Source organism: Heterocephalus glaber, unplaced genomic scaffold (genome assembly GCF_053883595.1).
Source record: "Heterocephalus glaber isolate CG9 unplaced genomic scaffold, H.glaber_assembly_v1.0 deba00001608, whole genome shotgun sequence".
In the NCBI taxonomy this organism is placed as follows: domain Eukaryota; kingdom Metazoa; phylum Chordata; class Mammalia; order Rodentia; family Bathyergidae; genus Heterocephalus; species Heterocephalus glaber.
Genome location: NW_028258379.1, coordinates 4,340,863 through 4,360,278, shown reverse-complemented (window position 1 = coordinate 4,360,278; position 19,416 = coordinate 4,340,863). Strand labels below are relative to the sequence as shown.

At 39.1% G+C, this 19,416-nt stretch overlaps 1 protein-coding gene across 4 annotated transcripts in view; it reads left to right on the top strand.

The window, feature by feature from the left end:
- Ppp2r5e (protein phosphatase 2 regulatory subunit B'epsilon) overlaps positions 1–19,416 on the top strand; it is a 175,673-nt gene that overhangs the window by 116,910 nt on the left and 39,347 nt on the right. For all 4 annotated transcript variants that reach the window (XM_004837423.3, XM_004837424.4, XM_087195243.1 and 1 more), the window contains 2 exons: positions 3,469–3,570; positions 8,991–9,083. In XM_004837423.3, the coding sequence (XP_004837480.1) occupies positions 3,469–3,570; positions 8,991–9,083 (195 nt within the window). The remainder of the gene's footprint in view (positions 1–3,468; positions 3,571–8,990; positions 9,084–19,416) is intronic.

The window sequence follows — 19,416 nt, the reverse complement described above, 5'->3', positions numbered from 1 at the left end:
TTCTTAGGTAGATTATCTAGAGTGGGAGTAATGATTCGTTCATTCATGACGTTTTGTTAAATGGGTGCTGTATGCCAGGCCAGGCCAAGCATGTGACCATTTACATGGCCTTGATGTGCTTTGCCTTCTTTTCCAGGGTTCCAGAGAGCTGCTCAACCAGCTGAGTGAGCTCGGAATTGTCCAGCCCAACAGACAGTGCTTCCTTTTTACTTACTCAACTGGTGAACATTTAGAAATAAACTAGGAAAGCATGACAGGGAAGGTGACTATGAAGAAATTACAGTGTGGAGCAAAATCACGTGTTTCTAGAACTACCTGCTGCTTTGGATTATGTGTACCACTTGGCTTTCTTTTGCTGTGATAGCTAAGAAATTAAGACCCCAGGTTTAGAATACTGTACAGATGTAAACATCTTATAAATAACCTGGATTTATTTAAATTGTCTAGAAAATTTTATATTGAAATTTAGTTAAAGTCAAACCACAAGACACAACTTCATTAATGTATCAAGACTGTGATTTTGTAAATATTTCTTGAGTGCCTAGTATATACTAGAAAAATAAATGTGCTGCATGTTCTAGATGAGTAGAAGAGACAAATACGTGAACACATGGTTGCCAGAGCAAGCAGTGCGCACTTGAGTGAGTCTGTGTGTCCATGGGCACAGGGAAGCAGAAGTTTCAACATCCCTCTGCCTGGAAGTTTTTAGTGTACTTTAGAAAATCCCTTTCTTCTTTCCTTTCCATAGTTTACTTTCATGTCTTAGGAGAGGAGAAAACTTACATAAATGACTTAGTTGGGATAAAAACTTAGGTTTAGTGTTTTTTTTTTGCGGGGGGGAGCAAGGTCTCACTATGTAGCCCATGCTGGCCTTGAACTCCAGGTGATCCTCCTGCCTCAGCCTCCCAAGTGCTGGGATTACAGGTGTGCACCACCATGCCCAGTTCAAAAACTCAGTTTTTGAAACGTACATATAGTTTAGTAGAGACTCAAAATTGAGTAAAGAGATCTTTGCCCTTGTGAGTTGCAGTATGGGTGACAGGTGGAAGAGAAGTCATGGGTGGGTGGTTATCTGAAAAGTCACTAGTTTTTAACATAATTTTTTTTCTTTTTTTTTTCTGGTGTGCCAGGGATTGAACTCAGGACCTTGCGCTTGTGAGGCAGGCGGCGGCACCACTGAGCTAAATCCCCGGCCCTTTAACATAATTTCTAATCATCATCAGAAGGGCCAAAAATAAAGTAGAACTGGCATGTTCTTATTAGCCATAACAAAAATATTGCAATATGATCATTTTTATTTTTTCTTTCTGGTCATTCAAGCCTCAAGGCAAATTAGTTGATCTCCCTTTTCTAGAACACTGTGGAGACCCTGGCTCTCCGTTTTATCGTTACTCTGTTTGGTTCTGACTGTAATCTTGGAACTTGACTCTTCTCTGCTTCTGTTTGTTCAGCGGTGAACTGGGGCAGTGGAGGCACACACTTCCCAGACTGCATCTCGGGAGACACTGCTCTATGCCATCTTAGTCCACCCCATGCAGCATTTGCTTCTGTTGTCCTCATCCTTCTAAAGCACTCTTACGATTCTCTTAGCTTCCAAGGCCCACAAGCTCTGCTTTTTTCATTTGTTCTTCTACCTTATTTCTAAGTGCTAGGTGCCTCAAGACCCTTTTCATTCTGCTTCCACCTTCCTGGGATGACCCCTCGGCCCCCACAGTGTTAGATGTTGCCAGGGATTCGATCTTGTCCTCTGTCCTCACTTCCGACCTTTGCACCCAGAAGTCCAAGTTTGCATGTCGGGTACTTTCTAGATACTGCTTCTTTGACAGATCCCTCACTGGGCCTCTGGAGCTCTCCACTGAGCAGCAGGCAAAGAAAGATCCCTGTTGCCTTTCAGAGTCATTTTCATCTTAGGGAAGTGGCCTCAGCCATCTGACTCATCCTTCATTCTTTCCTTTGCCTCATGCATCTAGGTCAGCAGCAAGTTCCACCTCCAGAATCAGTGTCTTTCTGCCACACTCTCGTCCCAGCCAACATCGTTCCATGGCACACTAGCAGCCTTCCAACTTGTCCTCGTTGTGTCCATTGTGTGTATAGCTACTGGCATGATTTTTATAAAACCACAATCATCTCCCTGTTTTGAGATCTGCTAATGGCTTCCTGTTGCACTTAAAAGAAAATCAAGCCTTCTTTCTATATTATACGCATCTGAGCTCAGTTTCTGTAGCTAGGAAATGGGAGTATTGTGACCTGATTTCCATTAGGGTCTTCATATTGATTTATTCCCAGTCCTTTTTTTTTTTTAATTCTGAGACTAGGTCTCTCTCAATTGCTGAATTGTCCAGGCTGGGCTCAAACTTGAGATCCTCCTGCCTCAGTCTCCCAGTGTACCGGGGTTGTCACCATGCCTGGTGAGGGCATAGATTTTTATCTGCTTTTGTCACTATTGTTTCCCCAGTACCAGACAATTTGTGCAGATAATAGGCACCCAATAAATACTTATTAGGTGGATAAACACATTCAGCTTATATGAGGCCCCCAAAGTTTTTCTTCTTTTTTCTTTCAAAGCAACGTATATAGCTCAGTATTTTCTGTATTACAAAGGAAGTCTCATGAAGGCGTCTGGTACGGCATTTCCTTTTTCCTTTTCACTTTCTGCACATATTCTGCTCTTGCTCATTTTAGTTTTCAGATCAGAGGATATCCTTGGGTCACTAGGAGAAGGTAAGTAAGTATATAGGACAAGACACAGCATAGAAATGAAAAAGGAACCCTGAGAATAGTATTGTTAGCAGTGGTTTAAAAATAAGCTTGCTTTCTGATGACTCCTCACCTCATTGTCCTATTTTGTCAGTTGTTGTCAACTTAGGACCATTCTTCGAACAACCAGCATTTAATCTGCATATTGTTTGTGGCAAAGAAATACCAGTTTATAGTGGTTTAGAGCACAGATCCCTTACTCTCGGCATCATTACTGTCTGTGAACCAACTGTGTATGGATTAGTTGTGATTTTAAGGATGTTATAAAGGTCCGGAAATATGTTTTCTGATTCCATTTTTTATGAATGCTTGAAATTTTGCCATTAAGTCAACCATAAATTTATAAATTGTGAATAACCTTGAAAGGGAAAGTACGTATTACTTGTTGGCAGTTGTTTATATCTTAATGTAAATTGGTTAACTAGAAGAAGTAACTTGAGTGGTAAGTAACTGAGAGCATTTGATCGGATGCATAGACTGCCAGGGACCCTGGGGTGGCCGGCCAGGTGACAAGGAGTGCTGTTCAGGAGGGTGAAAAGGTGTTGGTCGGCTTGTGCCAGTTTTGCCTGAGGATAGTCCCTGCCAGCCCCTGTCCTGGTGGATTCCAGTTGGTGGTGCTCCTGGGCACTGCCAAGTGGGCTCCCTTTGACTTGTGCTGTGGATCTTGTAGAAATAAGGCTTTGCCTCACTCCATTGCTTGTTTGTTTTTAGGTATCCTGCAATATATTCAGAACTCTCCCTCCCAGTGACAGCAATGAATTTGATCCAGAAGAAGATGAACCTACCCTTGAGGCATCGTGGCCACACCTACAGGTACTCTGAACTCCCCGGTGTTTACAAAGGCAGGATCCATGCCTTCATTCCTCAGGTTAGCCCCAAGCAGTGAGCCTAGAGAACACATTAATGGGAAGCTGAAGAATGCTTTCTGCACTTGGTAATTAGAATCCCCAAATGGTAAAATAGTAAGGTTCAGTGCAGTGCTTTCCTGAGTTCTCCATGTACTTCTATTACAGCTTCAGCTAGTAGTCTTCTTTGTGATCTCACCCACTAGAGTCACATTTTCTCATTAATGTTAGTTGGATGTGATTAGTTTGGGAGGCCAAAACCAGTAGCTTGTTCTTTTCCAGGATCATAAGAAAGAAACAGCTGAGAAAAAGCCTGGGTGAATCCCTGAAGAGAAGACCGTGTTGTCCAGTCATAGTGGGGTGCTGGATGGATCCAGCACCCAGCACCCCTTCCCATCACCAGGCCATCTGTGTTGATTCCTTATATGGCCATGCCTGTTTTCCAGCTCCTCCTTCCTCTGCTGCTTGCTCTCAAGGCCAACATTTCTCAAAAGAATAGACCGTAGAAATCTAAACCTGAAAGCCGTATTTGCATTGCGTCAGAATGTCTGTCCTTAGAGACTGGCGGACAAGGAGCAAGGAGGGTAGGGATGGAAGAACAGAAAGACAACCTTGTACATCTCCACCCTGAGGCAGAAGCCTCTGCTGCTTTGCAGGAGTGTGCTTAGGGTCACTGGTTGACATTTTGAGGAGCAGGGAGCCGTGCAGTGGGGAGCTAAGGCCTGGAGATATTTTGAAAGTTTGTTTTCCCCTGCTTCAGAGTTTTTGACACAAATTTGCAACTTTGCCTGTCCTACTTTGGCAGTTCTAGTTTGCTACAAACATGCATGTATGCTGTTTCCTTTAGTTATACGAGCGTGTTTTAGGGCTGTTTCTCAGTTCTTACTCACATACGTGTACCTGCTAATGCCAAGATTGGGTAACTTAAATTAGCTGAAACACTGTAGTTGATTTACTATCTTAGACTGTAGATTTTTTTTTAAGTGCCAGACATTCTATCTGCAGTCTAGGAAATTTGTAAAATTGTGCTTTTCATAGGTGTACAAAAGTCCCAAACATACTCTTTTGAGTGGGTGGATTTCTTGGCATGTCTTATGTTTAATCCTTGGCACTAGTTCATTAAATTACAGTTTAGTTTGGAAGAAAAAAAATTTAAAATAGATAATCTCTTCAGGAAAGCCTCACATTTTATGGGGGAACAAACAAGGAGAGAGATATCTTCAGAGCATCAACTTGTTGGTTGTCTTCTCTGTGTCCCAGAGAAGATCAGGCCAACTTTTCCATTTGTAAGAGGATTTTAGAGAATTTTGAATACTCTCAATCGTGCTCCTTATTGATATAAATTCCCCCTTAAGTACAATAAAGTTTGACTCAGTATTTCAGTTAATTCTTCTGGACTTATCACCATAAAATATAGGACTAGATTAATTTCTGAAGCTATTAAAATGAATTTCGCCATCAGAAAACTAGCCTACACTGTCATTACTGCAGGAATATTAACTGTTAGTTACTCTGAAGCCCAGAAGCCAAAGCAGCAGTTAGGAGTGGTGAGGAGACTCAGGCCTCCTTGGATATAGCATCGCAAGCTGTTATAGAATGGGCTGGTTTCATCTGTGTTCACGTCCTGTTCAAACCTGTAATTCTTCCAGTCCCTTCTTTAGCTCGGGGAAATACAACTGACTAAGGGTGGATCAAGTGAAGGAGACCTATTTTTAAAATAGACAAAATAATATTAAGTCCTCAAATTTTTAGTTTCAGTGTGTCAAAGAGGTCTACTATATGGGTGTAACTTGATCTTTTCTATTATCTCTACTATTATAGTATCTTTTACTGTGGTTACAGAGTTGCCATGGTTATTGTTTATGTATTTTCTGAGATTAGATCTTTCCAGTAGAACACAATTTTGAAGGACTTTCATTTGTAATTAAGGAATTGTTTTTAATGCTTTACACTTTAGACCAAAAAAAAAAATAAAAAGAAAAAGAAAAAACCCAGGAATGTAAAATCTTTTTTGCTCATGTTCCTTACAGAATTCATTTATGTGATCTTGCAAAATAATGTATCCTCCCTGGCTCCCAGTGCCCCTGCCACTCAAGGGAGATGTTTGATTCTGAGGTATAACCTGTCTCTTCAATGCAGAGCACATTTGTCCTCATTAGTAAGGTGTCTCAAGTATTTCCACCAAACCATTTTAAACTACAACTGCCTTGAAGGGACCTTGGAGGCCAGAGCACCTTGCCAGTTCCTGTGGGAAGTCCTGCTGGCCAGGTCACCCTGGAAGCCAGCAAGCCCGCTCTGTGGGAATCCAAGCAAGATGGAACCCACTTTGAAGAGGCCATTTGCTTAGGGCTGATATTCTGTTTATAAAATGAAGTGTTGAAATAATTGTGCAGGGAGAGAAGAACAATGCCATGAGCTGTTAAGACTAAGGCGTTGTGGCCAGAAAAACAACACGTGAAATTGGGATTGTCCAGTCTAGTAAGAAAGAAGTTTTCCAGTATTTAGGGAATTTTAAAGTGAAAACATGGTTTGAGAAACCTGATTTAATTGTTAAAATCTGAAGTCATAAGGTAGCAGTAAGTTACTGTTATTTTCAGACCCTTGGGGGCCCTGAGTCTTAATTTCCAGGGGCTCTCGGATCAAAACTACTTTTACAATAGTATAGTATTGTTTTATTTGTCCTTTTCACTGTATTGATTGATGTTTTACCATTCACCGTATTGATTGTAAAAGCAGTGGTGGTTAAAGTTAAAATTGCTCATGGGATATGGACATGTACCAGTTCCCCAAGATGAATGTAATTGTGTAATGCAAATATAAACTCAAAACAGATGCTGCCGCCTTGGAGGGAATCAAGGTACACTGTTCAGCAGGTCAGGTAGTCATTGTATTTCCTCACTACTATGCACCTGTGATTTCTAAAGCCTCTTTCCTTGGGAGGGTCCTGAAAAGACAGTAAAAATCATTCATTTCATTAAAATTTGACCCTGGAGCACACATCTTAAAAAATATTCTGCATAATGAAAGGGTAGTTTGCACAATTCCCATGGAGCACACGCTGAGGTACAGTAGTCACTGTGTGGAAAGACACTTGTGCTGTGCTAGATTTTCTTTATTTTCTTTTAATGGAAACATCTTTTTTACTTAACAGAACTAACCCACCAACCATGGTTACTAAGACTTCGTTATTTGGCTGATATTTTCTCTCAAACAACAAGGAAACCAGTTGATAGTATTTATTATCACTGGTAGTATTAGGGCCTTCAAATCAAAATGTAGAATTAGAATTTTAGAAAGCCTGAATCTGTTTTGCATCTGTTTCCTTGAGTGTTACAGCTTCCTAAAATTTAAAGCCTTATTTCTGGGTAAAGAATGTAATCTTTTTTTCTTTAAAAGATACTGCGTGATGAAATGTGTCAACATTGGAAAGATCTGTTTAATTCATTGAACCAGTATTTTCCAGTTGGCTATTCAGTGATATTAGGAATCCCTCGTGGATAATGATCCATTAAGAATGCAAGGCAGGGGCTGGGGATTTAGCTCAGGGGTTCCACTGCCTGCTTCGCAAGCGCAAGGTCCCGAGTTCGACCCCTGGTACCAAAAAAAAGAATGCAAGGCAGACAATTGGATTTAGTGTAAAGAAGTGTGAAGAATTCATTGGTACTCTTTCAGCTTCTGTATCGCAGCTAATCTTCAAGAAAATGACAATGTGTTGAATTTTAGTGTAGAATCAAAAGAGTACCCCCAATTATGTGACAAGATCAATAAAAAAACACTTTCCTTTTTTTTGCCCAACTACTAGATCTATAGAGCCTTGATTTTCTTTAGATACTTCAACCAAAACAATGTATCACAGCAGATTGAGTACAGAAGCAGATGAGAATCTGCCTTGTATTAAACCAGACATTAAAGAGATTTACTAAAAAAGAAAACAATGCTTTTCTTATCAATAACTTTTTTTGCAAGTTATATTTACAAAAATGGGCCACTTATATTAACGTGTAATACATTTAAAATGAAATACTGTACCACTGCCATACATATCTTTAAATTTCTCAGTTTTGTTATATGTGGTACAATTATATATGTAATGTATAGACTATATATATATATATATATATATATCTATCATGTAAGTTAAACCTTTGCGGGGGGGGTCCCTGTTAATTTTTAAGCATGAATGAGAGCTTTGCAAATGCTGTTTTAGACAATATGACAGTTATTATGTGTACTACATAGTAGTCACTGTGTAAAAGGTGTCATATGCAGTACCATATTTAATTTAGGAATTATCCCTATTAAAAAATTGAAATAGCATTTCAAAGAAATTAATATGTTAGAGTATGCAGCAAGAGATAGAGCTTGTCTTCCAGCCCACTGTCTTTTAAGAATACCAGTTTTAATACTGTTGTAGAGTATACCGGGACCTAAGTAACTTTTAACACAGATTTATTATGCAGAGAGAAAGAATAATCCCCCACTGTTTATCAGAATAGTCATTTGAAGTTGACTCTTTGCAGATGAGGATATTGTATTATACCAACATGTTTTTCTTGGGGATGTGTAAATTATCATAAACTTTTTGAAAAGAAGTTTGGCAATGAGTACCAGAAATCCTGAATGTTTGGGTGTCTTGATCTAGCAATTCCACATTTAAAAATAATTACCAATGAAACAATTAAAAAAGTGCACATCGTTGGATGTCTTATGATGCACAATGTAGCATGATTTCATAGAGAAATAATTGAGAAAACAGTTAAATGTCTGTGCATATAGGAGAGTGGCTAAATTAATTATAAATAATGGAAATATTCATTATAAATTTTGTATACTTACAAGCTTCTTATAGCTACTAAGAATGATGACTTAATATTGTTGATTTAAATTGTTCAGTATATTGTTTAAATGGCAAAGTTAGTTTGGCAAATTATATAAAGATACATTTATAGTACATTGGTATATTGTAGAAGGAAGTCTATATTAAAATATTAACAGTAGTTGTTTCTAAATGGTGAGATTATGAGGGATTTTTTTTTTTGCTTTGTTTGGCCATGTTTCTTAATTTTTATTTTATTTACTTATTTGGTATTGGAGATGGAACTCAGGACCTTGCGCTTGCGAGGCAGGTGGCAGAACCACTGAGCTAAATCCCCAGCCCCACCTAGTTTTTGTTTTTGACAGTAGAAAACAATAGCAACTGTAAATAAAATAGCAACAATAAATCAACTGTAAATAAAATAGCAATAAAAAAAACTAGTATGGCTCATTGATTGATATTAATACTTAGTTTCCTAAGTCCTATCAGTTTTAGTGTAATAAACTTTATGTTTTTTAGTGTTATTCTTAGTGAATTATAATTTGAAATTAACTATAATCTGTTTGTTGCAGCTTGTATATGAATTTTTCATACGATTTTTGGAAAGCCAAGAATTCCAACCCAGCATTGCCAAAAAGTACATAGATCAGAAATTTGTATTGCAGGTAAGACAATTCTTATGAATGTTTTTCTTTGTTACAGAGTTGACACTTTGTCTCATAGTCTCTTGGGTGTTTGTATAAAAAAGCTCTCAAAATGACAGTTGTCTCACCTTGTAAACAACTACATACACAAGTTAGCTTTTTGTTGTTGTTGTTGGTACCGGGGATCGAACTCGGATCCTTGAGCTTGCGCAGCAGATGGCGAAACCACTGAGCTAAATTCCCCGTCCGAGTTAGCTTTTGTTATTGCCCCTTAAATGTAATAGGAACCTCTTTAACTTATTTCTGATAGAAATTAATTACATTTGAAACAGCCAAGAATGCTAATGCCTAAATCCCTGAAGTTTTCTTTCTTAAAGTTAATTATAAAGGAATTTCATTTATATAACCCTGGTTTGTGTGAATATTTATATAGCTTTGAAACTTAGGTTTGCATTAAAAATTCTTAAAGAACATTGGATCTCTTAAAACTGGGCAGAGAAGCTCAGATTACTGAGCAAAAATAACCTTTAATAAATGAATGAAGTAAGAGTACCACGAAATTACTCAGTTGAATAGTTTAAAATGTTCCTGAGGGGATTAACGCTAACCTATCCATTTGGAACATCTCCAGGAACATATATTTCCTGACTTCTCATTTTATAACCATGGATGACACCCTCCTTTTTTCATGATTCTGTACTTGGGGAATTTTTGCGTCACTGAATTGTACCTCCTTGCTCATATTGTTGATCTTCATCCCTAAAAATGGACACGTGCCACATTAGTGTATAGACTATTGAAGCTCCTTTCTGAGTGATTTACAGGGTGCCTCATAGGGCAAACTCCGTATCTCATCTCCTTATGAACCAATAAGCAGAACTTCTCATTAAAAACATTACACTGCTGGGGATTTAGCTCAGTGGTTCCGCCGCCTGCCTTGCAAGCACAAGGACCCGAGTTTGATTCCCAGTACCAAAAAAAACAAATTACATTGGCAGAAGGTTGATCTCCTTTCTTTACCAGAACAAAAGCTGATAACCCTGACGGCCTCATTCCTTTCCTTAATTAAATTAATAAATTTTGGGATTTGGGATAGGTGGATGAGCCACAGCTGACTCTTGGACTGTTTTGACATTTGAAACATCGCCTTGTGATAGTGTTCAATCCAAGGAAGTACCGCCAGAAGGGCGCTCTGAGCCTTGCCTGCATGGGAGTGGTGGTGCTGGAGAGCACCTGCATACCCCATTCCACCAGCCACAGGCCCATTGTCCGCTGTGCTCTCCTCCTCGAGGACTCAGGCCTGCACTGGTGATCCTAGCTCCACCTTAGTGCAGGAGGCTTCACTCGGGCCAGCACTGCCAGTGCTGTTTCTGCCTGAGACCATGTTCTCCATTCCACCCACCCGGTTTCATTTGTCAGTTTGAAGCCTTCCATATCTCTGGGGTGTCTGTCGTCAAGTGTGACATGGACGTCTGAACAGTGCCCAGAGCCTGGTCAGGCCAGTACAGCTTGGTTAGGCTTCCTGCTCGTCGCTGGGACTCTGGATTTCTTACAGGGAGGGTCTCAGCATTTCTTGCTGTTGCGTGACCTTGCCAATTCATGTTAAGCTGTGGTCTGAACTGACTTCTAATTGACCTAAAGCCATGTTTTCCCTTGTTTTTATTTTGTTATGCTACTTTAACAAAAAATCTTTATGTAGGATTTGACATCCTTTTTTCTCTCTTCTACCTTATTCACTGTGTGTTGCATGTTAATGACATCTGTAATCTGCTTCTATTATTGGCCTTATTCAAGCCACTGATTACATCTGTTAAAACTAGCCAGAGGCCTGGGCCTTGGATTTAGAAATTCTTTACTTTAAAAAAGATTCATTAATCAATGGTCTTTGAATTTTGTCTTTGAGCCAATTAGAAATTTACTCTGATAGGTTATTGTTCTTCCCGAAGTTCTTAGGTTTGTTTGTAAGGAGAGCATAGAAACTTGGTAAGAAGGTGTGGTAAAAGTCAGGACTTCATGTTTACAGCGTTCCCCACATCTAGGAACTGTGATTTTATTATAAAAAGGAATTCCATCATCTGCCATGTGATACATTAGTGAACTTCCGGTGGCTGCTGTGTTTGATCTTGCCCTAAGTGCTATAAACTACACAGGATTATTCATCGGTCCTAAAGTTTTGCCAAACAAAGGTAATAAAGTATGAACAGTAAAGTTCATTTATATAGTTTATGTTTTCGTTCCCTTCTTCATTTTTCCAACCTTTACCTCCCCCTGCTTCCCTTTCTCTACTCTTTAGTCTGTTGGCAGTTCTGTGGGGTCCCCGCGCCTTCCAGGAGTAAGGCCTCCATTCCCCCTGACTTCCAAGCTGCTTGCCTCGGTGGCTTGGTCCTGGCTTGGGTCCTTTTGGGAATGGGTGGGCCTTGCAGCCTGAGGAGTTAGTGCTGCTGTTTTACCCCATTACCCCATCCTGTCCCCCCCTGCAAGCCTCTCCTGTCCCTGAGCTGGCATCTCCTTCCCACTTCTGCACACTGTGCAGGTCTTGTTCACACTGCCACCTTTTCTCCGCTTGCTTCTCTATGCTTGGGCTCCCATGGTGTCACCTGATCCTAGTATATTTTACACCCAAGCCTAGTTCTCTTGTGACATAGAAGCCCTCATACTTTTTAAATCAGGAGGAGATTTAACTTGTTCCTTTCCTTTGGGCAAACTTCTTATTTCTTATAGATTCTTAATGATCACAGAAAAGAGTTTTGGTGTTTTCACCTCACAACTTCTTTATAGAGTGAGACATAATTTATTCTACTTATGAAATTTAAATTTATTTTCTATAGTAACTAGATGCATTCTTTACATTTGTTTCCTACCTCTCATCCTTCTGTGTCAATGAATTTAAAACTAAAATAAGAATTGAGCTACTTTGCTATTAGATGCTGGAAAGTTAGAGAGCTCTGGGTTTGAATCCTGAGTCCCTGTTTACTGTGAGTACATCTTAGGAGCTGAAGGTGGAGCTATGGAAATGGAAGAAACCGCATTCAAACCTTCACCCTTCTGTCTACTTGCAGTGCAGCCGCAAGCTGCACATGTACTGGAATCCTAAGCCTGAGTGTCTCCATTCAGGACTCGAGGGTGATGGGATGAGAGACTCTTAAATAATATGGGAGCGCCCCCAAGGTGACAACTGTTAAGTCTTTTTAGTTCACTTGAGAGTATGGGTACAAATAAAGCATCCCTGCCTTCATTCTTAAGCACAGTGAAAGTCTTAGGCACATGATTGATTGTTCATTACTCTGAGATTTGGTGTCTTCTTTAATAAAATGATATGAGACATGTCTATTCTAAGTCACAAGGAGACTTGTTGGGAGACGAAATGATTTGTTTAAAATGTCTGCTTTTGTCATGTGAGTGGCATAGTAGTTGCTCATTAAATATGAATTTCTCTTTACACATCCTCCTTATATTACTATCTGTCCACACTGGTAGGATCTTTTTCTTGATTGCAGTATTAATTTTAAAATCTTCGTCTTTTGAAACATTTTTTTGAGTGTTGGTGAAGACTGAAACCAAGGCATTGTGCATGCTAAGCATTGCTCTACCACTGAGCTACATCCTTAGCCTTGAAATAAAACTTAAAAATGATATGAAACTTACAATAAAATCTTGCAAAGCAGACTCAAGTAAGGGCAGAAATGTAACATGTTCCTATATGGGAAAACTTGCTATCAAGAAGATATCCATATAATCTCCAAGTTAATTGATGTATTTAGTGTAGTTCTGATTAAAATTTTAGTAGCTTTTTATTTGAAATTTCAGTTCATGAAGCAAATTTTTGAGAAAAATGACTAATGATAGAGTACTTTACCTATCAAATAATAAAATTCTTTGATCCTTAGCACTCCAAAAAAATTACAGTAAAACATACTATAAAGGTATTTAATTAAGACTGTGGTGTTGAAACAGCAGACTGGAATGTAAAATCACCTGGGTGAACATTCTTCTGAGTATGCCATAAAACCCATAAGAAAATGAACTAATGAATAAGTAAATACGTAGGCATAAACATACATATATACAGTAAGTAAATTGATATAATTGTTCTGAAGAGCAAGTTTTGTATTTTTTTGCTGTTGTTGTTGGTACCGGGGATTGAACTCAAGACCTTGCACTTGCCAGGCAGGCGCTGTGCCACTGAGCTAACTCCCAGGCCCTCTTACCAAGTTTTGACTCAGCAGTTCAGTAAGAAAGAATCAGCTGTGTACATAGCAATGAACATACAAAGATATTGAATGCATCATTGTTAATAAGTTGTTCCTCAGTAGGAGTTGGTTGAATAAACTTGTGAACATTCGTACAGTGCAGTGGTGTCGAATCTATGGCATGCGTGCTGCAGTGGGCTGTTTGGGTTATTGAAAGCTCTGAAAGGTTTGCCATTGCTGGTATAGTGCAGTATTCATTAGTTAGTAGAAAGAATGTGATAGGGCTTTCTATGATCTACTAAGTGTAACATGCATGCTGTGGAACATGGTAGTTTTTGAGCCTGTGCCTGTTATTTTAAGGAAGAAGGATGTTTGCATTTTTGTTGTAGTCTAGTTGTGTTGCTATGACAGTTCGTTAGTTAACCCTTACCCAGAAAGGTGTACTCCAAGACGCTCTAACGCTGTCAGTGGATGTTGAGCCTGCATATAAGACCTGTGGTACAGTGACGGTTGGTCTTAAAACTTAGATGGCCACTAAGTGATGAGCGGGTGGTTATCTGTACAGTGCAGATATGCTGTGCTCAGGATGGTGAACAGCTAGCACAGGATGAAGGGGGACAGTGGAAGATTTCCTCATGCTTCTCAGTGACACGCAGTTTAAAATTTATGAAGTTTTTATTGTTGGAATTTAATCTTTTCAGATCATGGTTGACTGTGGGTGACTGGAAACAGAAGTGTGGTGGGGTAGGGGCCTAGTGTGCCTGAGACTGCGTAGTTTATAAAGAACAAACATTCATTTCTTAACCAGTTTTGGAATCTGGGAAGTCCAGGATCAAGTGTTGGCATCCATGATGGCTGTATGGCTCTGTCCTCCCGTGGCAGAGGGTGCAAAGGCAGAGTCCGGATCCATTCCCACGGTCCCTTTGTGTGGTGGCATAGTCCATTCATGAGGGTCCTCAAAGGCCACCTCCCAGCACTGTTCTTTGAGGGTTAAGTTGAGGAAACATGAACTTTGGGTGACATTTTCAACTGTAGCAACATGCATTAACAAATTTGGAAGGAGATATATCAGACTGCTTTTAATTGCCTGGAAGGGTGTGCTTACATCTTCATGTATCATATATATGATGATCTTTAGTTTCTATTTTAAAAGGGTGATAGAAAAATATGGGGAACATTTGAGTTTAAAAAACCTTGTTACAGCAAGGACCCAAGTTCGATCTCCGGTACCAAAAAAAACCCCCACTTGTTAAAGTTAAAAATACATTGTCAAAACCATGGGATAAATGTGTTGCTAGGGTTGGAGAATATTTTGAGGTAGATTAGTGGCAGTGTGTCTTTAATATATTTTTTAGTTTAAACATTACCGGTATTTTTTGATAACACTGCATTGAACAGATATTTATGACCATTTCTGTCAACATTATTGTGTGTCTGCATCCACCTTATTTACTGGATCTGTACCATGTGATCTCTAGCTCTTTCCCAAAGTCAAAATAGCCATGAAAGGTAAACATTTTGAATGGATTTAGGACATTGAGGCAGCCATGTTAGCCCAATTAAATATACTCTGGAAAGAGGGCTTCCAGAACTGCTTCACCAACTGGCAAGAGCGATGAGATAATTGTGTTCAAAGTGAGAGGAATGTTTTGAGGGGGATTAATGACAATGTGTCTTTAGTAATTAAAAAAAAATTTTTAGACATTCACCATGTATTAACACCTCATATATTGCATTTAAAGATAATGAGTATAATGTCATAAAAGAATTACAAGAAGGTTTTGATTACAAGTGTATTCTCATTTTATTGCTTTGCATTTTTCATAAAGCTCTGCTGATTTTGTGCAGTAGCCTTCCTAAGACTGTTTTTGGAGGACTGCATCATTTTCTTATTCCCAATATTTATTATATTTCCTTCCTGTCAGCATCTGGATATGTCCTTTTAAAATATGAAGCTGATGTGTTGTCTCTGGAGACTTTTTACTTGGAGTTTTCATCTACATTCAGAAGCAGTATAGATTGATGATTGAGTGTAAAGACTGGTTTGAAGCAAGTTATGTGACACCTTCATGCCTCACTTTTCTCATCTGGAGAGTAGATCCAAAATAACCATAATAACAACAGCAGTAATTACAATGTAAAGTTGTAGAGATGTAATGAGTAAACATTCCAGAAGTCCCTAGAAGAAACAGTTTCTCTCACCCTGGGTGATGGTTCAAAAACTGTGCTGTCTGTCTCTAATACTTTGATTAGTATCAACTCTTGTTTTGAGAACCTTTAGCTGTATTTTCATTATTCTCCCTTTTTTTTGGTACCAGGGATCGAACTCAGGACTTTGCGCTTGCGAGGCAGGCGCTGGAACCACTGAGATAAATTCCCAGCCCTGTATTTTCATTATTAGCTTCAGTCTAGAAAGTCGTATGGTGGTAGTCTATCATATCTTCCCTCACATGTTACAGATTATTTGAACTCTGAATCTTACTTTAAAAATCACTGGTGTCCTTTGGACTCTACGTACCTGGCTCTTCCCTGGCTGTCAGGCCTCTTAGATGTTACCTATGGCATCGTCTATGCCTGGGTTCTTATCAGTTCAACTCTGCTGATCAGTTTCTCCCAATCAGTGTTGGAAGTGAGTGTTTATTATGTCTGAAAGCCAGGGATAGCACATCCACATTTTTAGGAAATACCTAATGAAGTCTTCCAGTTGTGATCCAAGTATGGCCCTCCTGCAGACTGGTCCCACCAGCCAGTGGCCTCTGGGCAAGGGAGCCTACAAGTGTTGCTGTGTTGGGTTGATACCTTGACCACTTGTCAGGTTGGTAGCCTGACCAGTCACCAGAGAATGCCCAGTTGCCTGATGAGAGAACATCTGGAAATGAAAGAATAACACATAAAGAACAACGAATAGAGAATAATGAATGAAAGAGTTTATTACTTCTGGGGGCTGGGAATCGATCTTTAGCTCTCTCTTGGCTAAAGATCACCTGATCTTAGCTTTGTCATGGCTAAGACAATGGGCTCTGGATTAGTCAGTATTTATCACTATACAGCATAGGAAGGGACGTGAAGACAGATAGAAATAGTGGAACTAATGCACTTAAATGACCCAGGCTTGGAGTAAAGGGAGTAACTATGTATACTTGTGAAGAACAGGTCACAGTTAACAAGGCACCTGTGCTATCTTGCAGGTCATTACTATTGAGCCACCTGCAGTATCTTAGCTAATGTTTGATCTTAGAGAATGGTTGCACAGAGTCATAATTCCTCACCTGCAGTGTTTTCTTGCTGTAGAAACATCACAACCTCATCGATCACTGAGACCTCAATTGTGACTGTTGGCATAGGTCAATTAGCAATTCACACTCAGGCCTTGGAGTGACTCATAGTTTTAATCAATCGTCACATTATAAGCCAAATCAATAATATCTAAAGCCTGCTCAGTTCAGTTTCAAGCTGGTGTCCTGCATTGCTGGACCTTCAGATTTTCAAGAGATGCTAAGTCTAGACTGTGTAGGGCCAGACAAAACAGCCTCTTTTGTTGTTTTTTAATTCAAGAGTTTTGGATATGCTTATTTGAAGGGCTTTGTTGGTTTTTATTGAAGAATAGTATGACTAGCATACTTGATTTTCACTGTGATTTTTATTAAATCTGGATTTACATAGCCTTTAGCATTTTTCATGTACTCAAATCTTTATACAAGAAAGCTGTCAGACATTTGTTAAAGATAGTTCAATGCATAGTGCATTTGTGTTTATGGTAATGTTGACTTTAGACTTGGTATCTTGGTAAACTGCCTTCTGTAGCTGTGAGTTTCAGATTTGCCTAAGCTTATAGAACAATTTTGTGTATTCTCAATAAAGATCATTTTCATCTATGTTAGGAGGGCTGGGGAAATGATTTTTTTTTTTTTGTACTGGGGATCGACCTTGCACTTGCAAAGAAGGTGCGATGCCGCTGAGCTAAATCCCCTGCCCGGGAAATGGTTTCTTTATGATCCTCCTGCCCCTTCCTTTGGCACAAATGAATTGCCAAACCTTGAATTATTTCATTGGGTGGATTACTGTGGCCAGAGGTAAGCAGTATATTTCAAGATTGTTTTCAACCCCTGTGCAAATCAGAAAAATAGTCAGTGGTTGCTAAGAGACATACAATTCAAGTTTCCCCATAAACATATGTACTGTTGGAGATTGCCATTTAGTAATTTGTACTTTACATTTGTAATTAAAGGTGCTATTATTATCATGAAAATTACGCAAATTATTCACCCTGTCCTTAAAAGTGACCTTTTGTTATTGTGTTTTTAAAAACTCAAGACAAATTGGATAAGATAGAAACCAAGCTGTTAAAAAATTTAAAGTTCTAAACTGAAATAAATCCCATGAGACCTTGAATCTCAGCTCCAATACAAAGAACTACTGCATTTTCCAAACAAGTTCCTTGGGTCTGTCAACATGTTTACATTTCTCTCTCAGAGCCTATAGCAAATAAAACTTCAGAGAATGTTTTTCTACTTAGAATTTTATCAGATAGCTCTTACCAGTTAACAATAAATCACCTCATCCTGTCCTGTCCCACATTTAACCTAGAAACTTTAGCAAAGGGCTTTGCCTCCAGAACTGGGCATCCACAGACGGTTCCTCAGGCATACAAGTTGCGTGCTTGCACTGGACCCTCTTCGTGGAAGACCCCAGGCTTGGTTTAATGCTCTGCTGTTGCCATCTTGAAAATCTTAATACTCTCTGAACAAGGAGCACTGCATGCCCATTTTGCACTGGGACTCATGAGTTGTGTCTCTAGACCCTGCCTGCATCCCACCAGTGCATCCTGCAGTTAATCTTAGCCAAAAGGCTGAGAAGCGATACCAGTGCATACTTATTTAATGCAATGGCTCTCTTTTTAAAACACTGACCAAATTGCCTGTCTTAAAAATTTTAAATCAGGAGGTTTTCTTGAATCCAGTAGAATGGTTAAGAGGAAAAAATCATCTTCTCTAGCTTTTGGAAAGAATGCCTGAAATTAGGAGGAAAATGGGACTTGGTGGAGTTGTTAATATTACACCTTTGCAATTTTTATACTTAATTTCCATAGGGGTCTTGAAGCTAGAATTGCTAGAAACTTATGAGTGGAACCATTTGCTCTCTTGTCCCCACTGTGATGTCTCAGTGGTTGCCCAGTTGCCTCATATATAATGGCAATTGATTTAGGTGAAGCTGCCATCTTGGTTCTTTGTTCTGGACTGTTTTCTCTGTGTGCGTTATTTGGCCAAAGTAAAGGTCTTAGGAAGATGTTTTCAGGTAGTAGAATAATGTTGCAAACAAAGCAGAAATGTGGAGATTTTATTACTGTGTCAGTTTGGATGAAAATATTTAGAACATCAATTTTATTATCTACTAGAAGTTTTATTTTAATTGTGTTACTGGGGATTGAACCCAGGGCTTTCACAGTGAGCTACATCCCCAGCTATCTCTTCCCCTTTTAAAAACTTTGTTCTGAGACCAAGTCTCTAAGTCTCTAGGTTGTGTGGGCTGAGCTCAAACATAGGATCCTCTTGTCTTAGCCTTCCAGAGTACTGGGGATATAGGCATGTACCATCACACTTAGCTAAGGTTTTTGATATTCTTTTTTTTTTTGGTACCAGGGATCGAACTCCGGTCCTTGCGCTTGTGAGGCAGGTGGTGAAACCACTGAGCTAAATCCCTGGCCCGTTTTTGATATTCTTTAAAATCTTGCTGAACATGGGACAGGGCAGGGCAGTTACTTCTTTCTTTATAGTAGTAGAGGACAACTGGGTTCTTTCTTGAGGTCTTTTAATGACTTTTAAAAGTTTTAATTAATAATGTCTACTTTGAAATTCAAATAATATGGTTTATAATGAAAAGTGGCAATCTTCTGCTTCATCCTTCCTCAATCTGAGTCCTGTTCCCTGGAGGTAACCACATTCAGATCTTCTGGATGTTTCTGTGTACTTATTTCCATCTTTCAAAATAGTACTGCTATTATTTGATTTTTCATTTTAGATTTTATCTATTTATTGGCTTCCTGTTATAAACCATTATAAATCTGCTTCTGTATTTTCCCCCTCCATATCCAGTGTAGTTGCTTCACAAAATTTAACTCAAAGTTTATTGGTTATGTTAGTATGACTGTCCACTTTGCTTGCTTT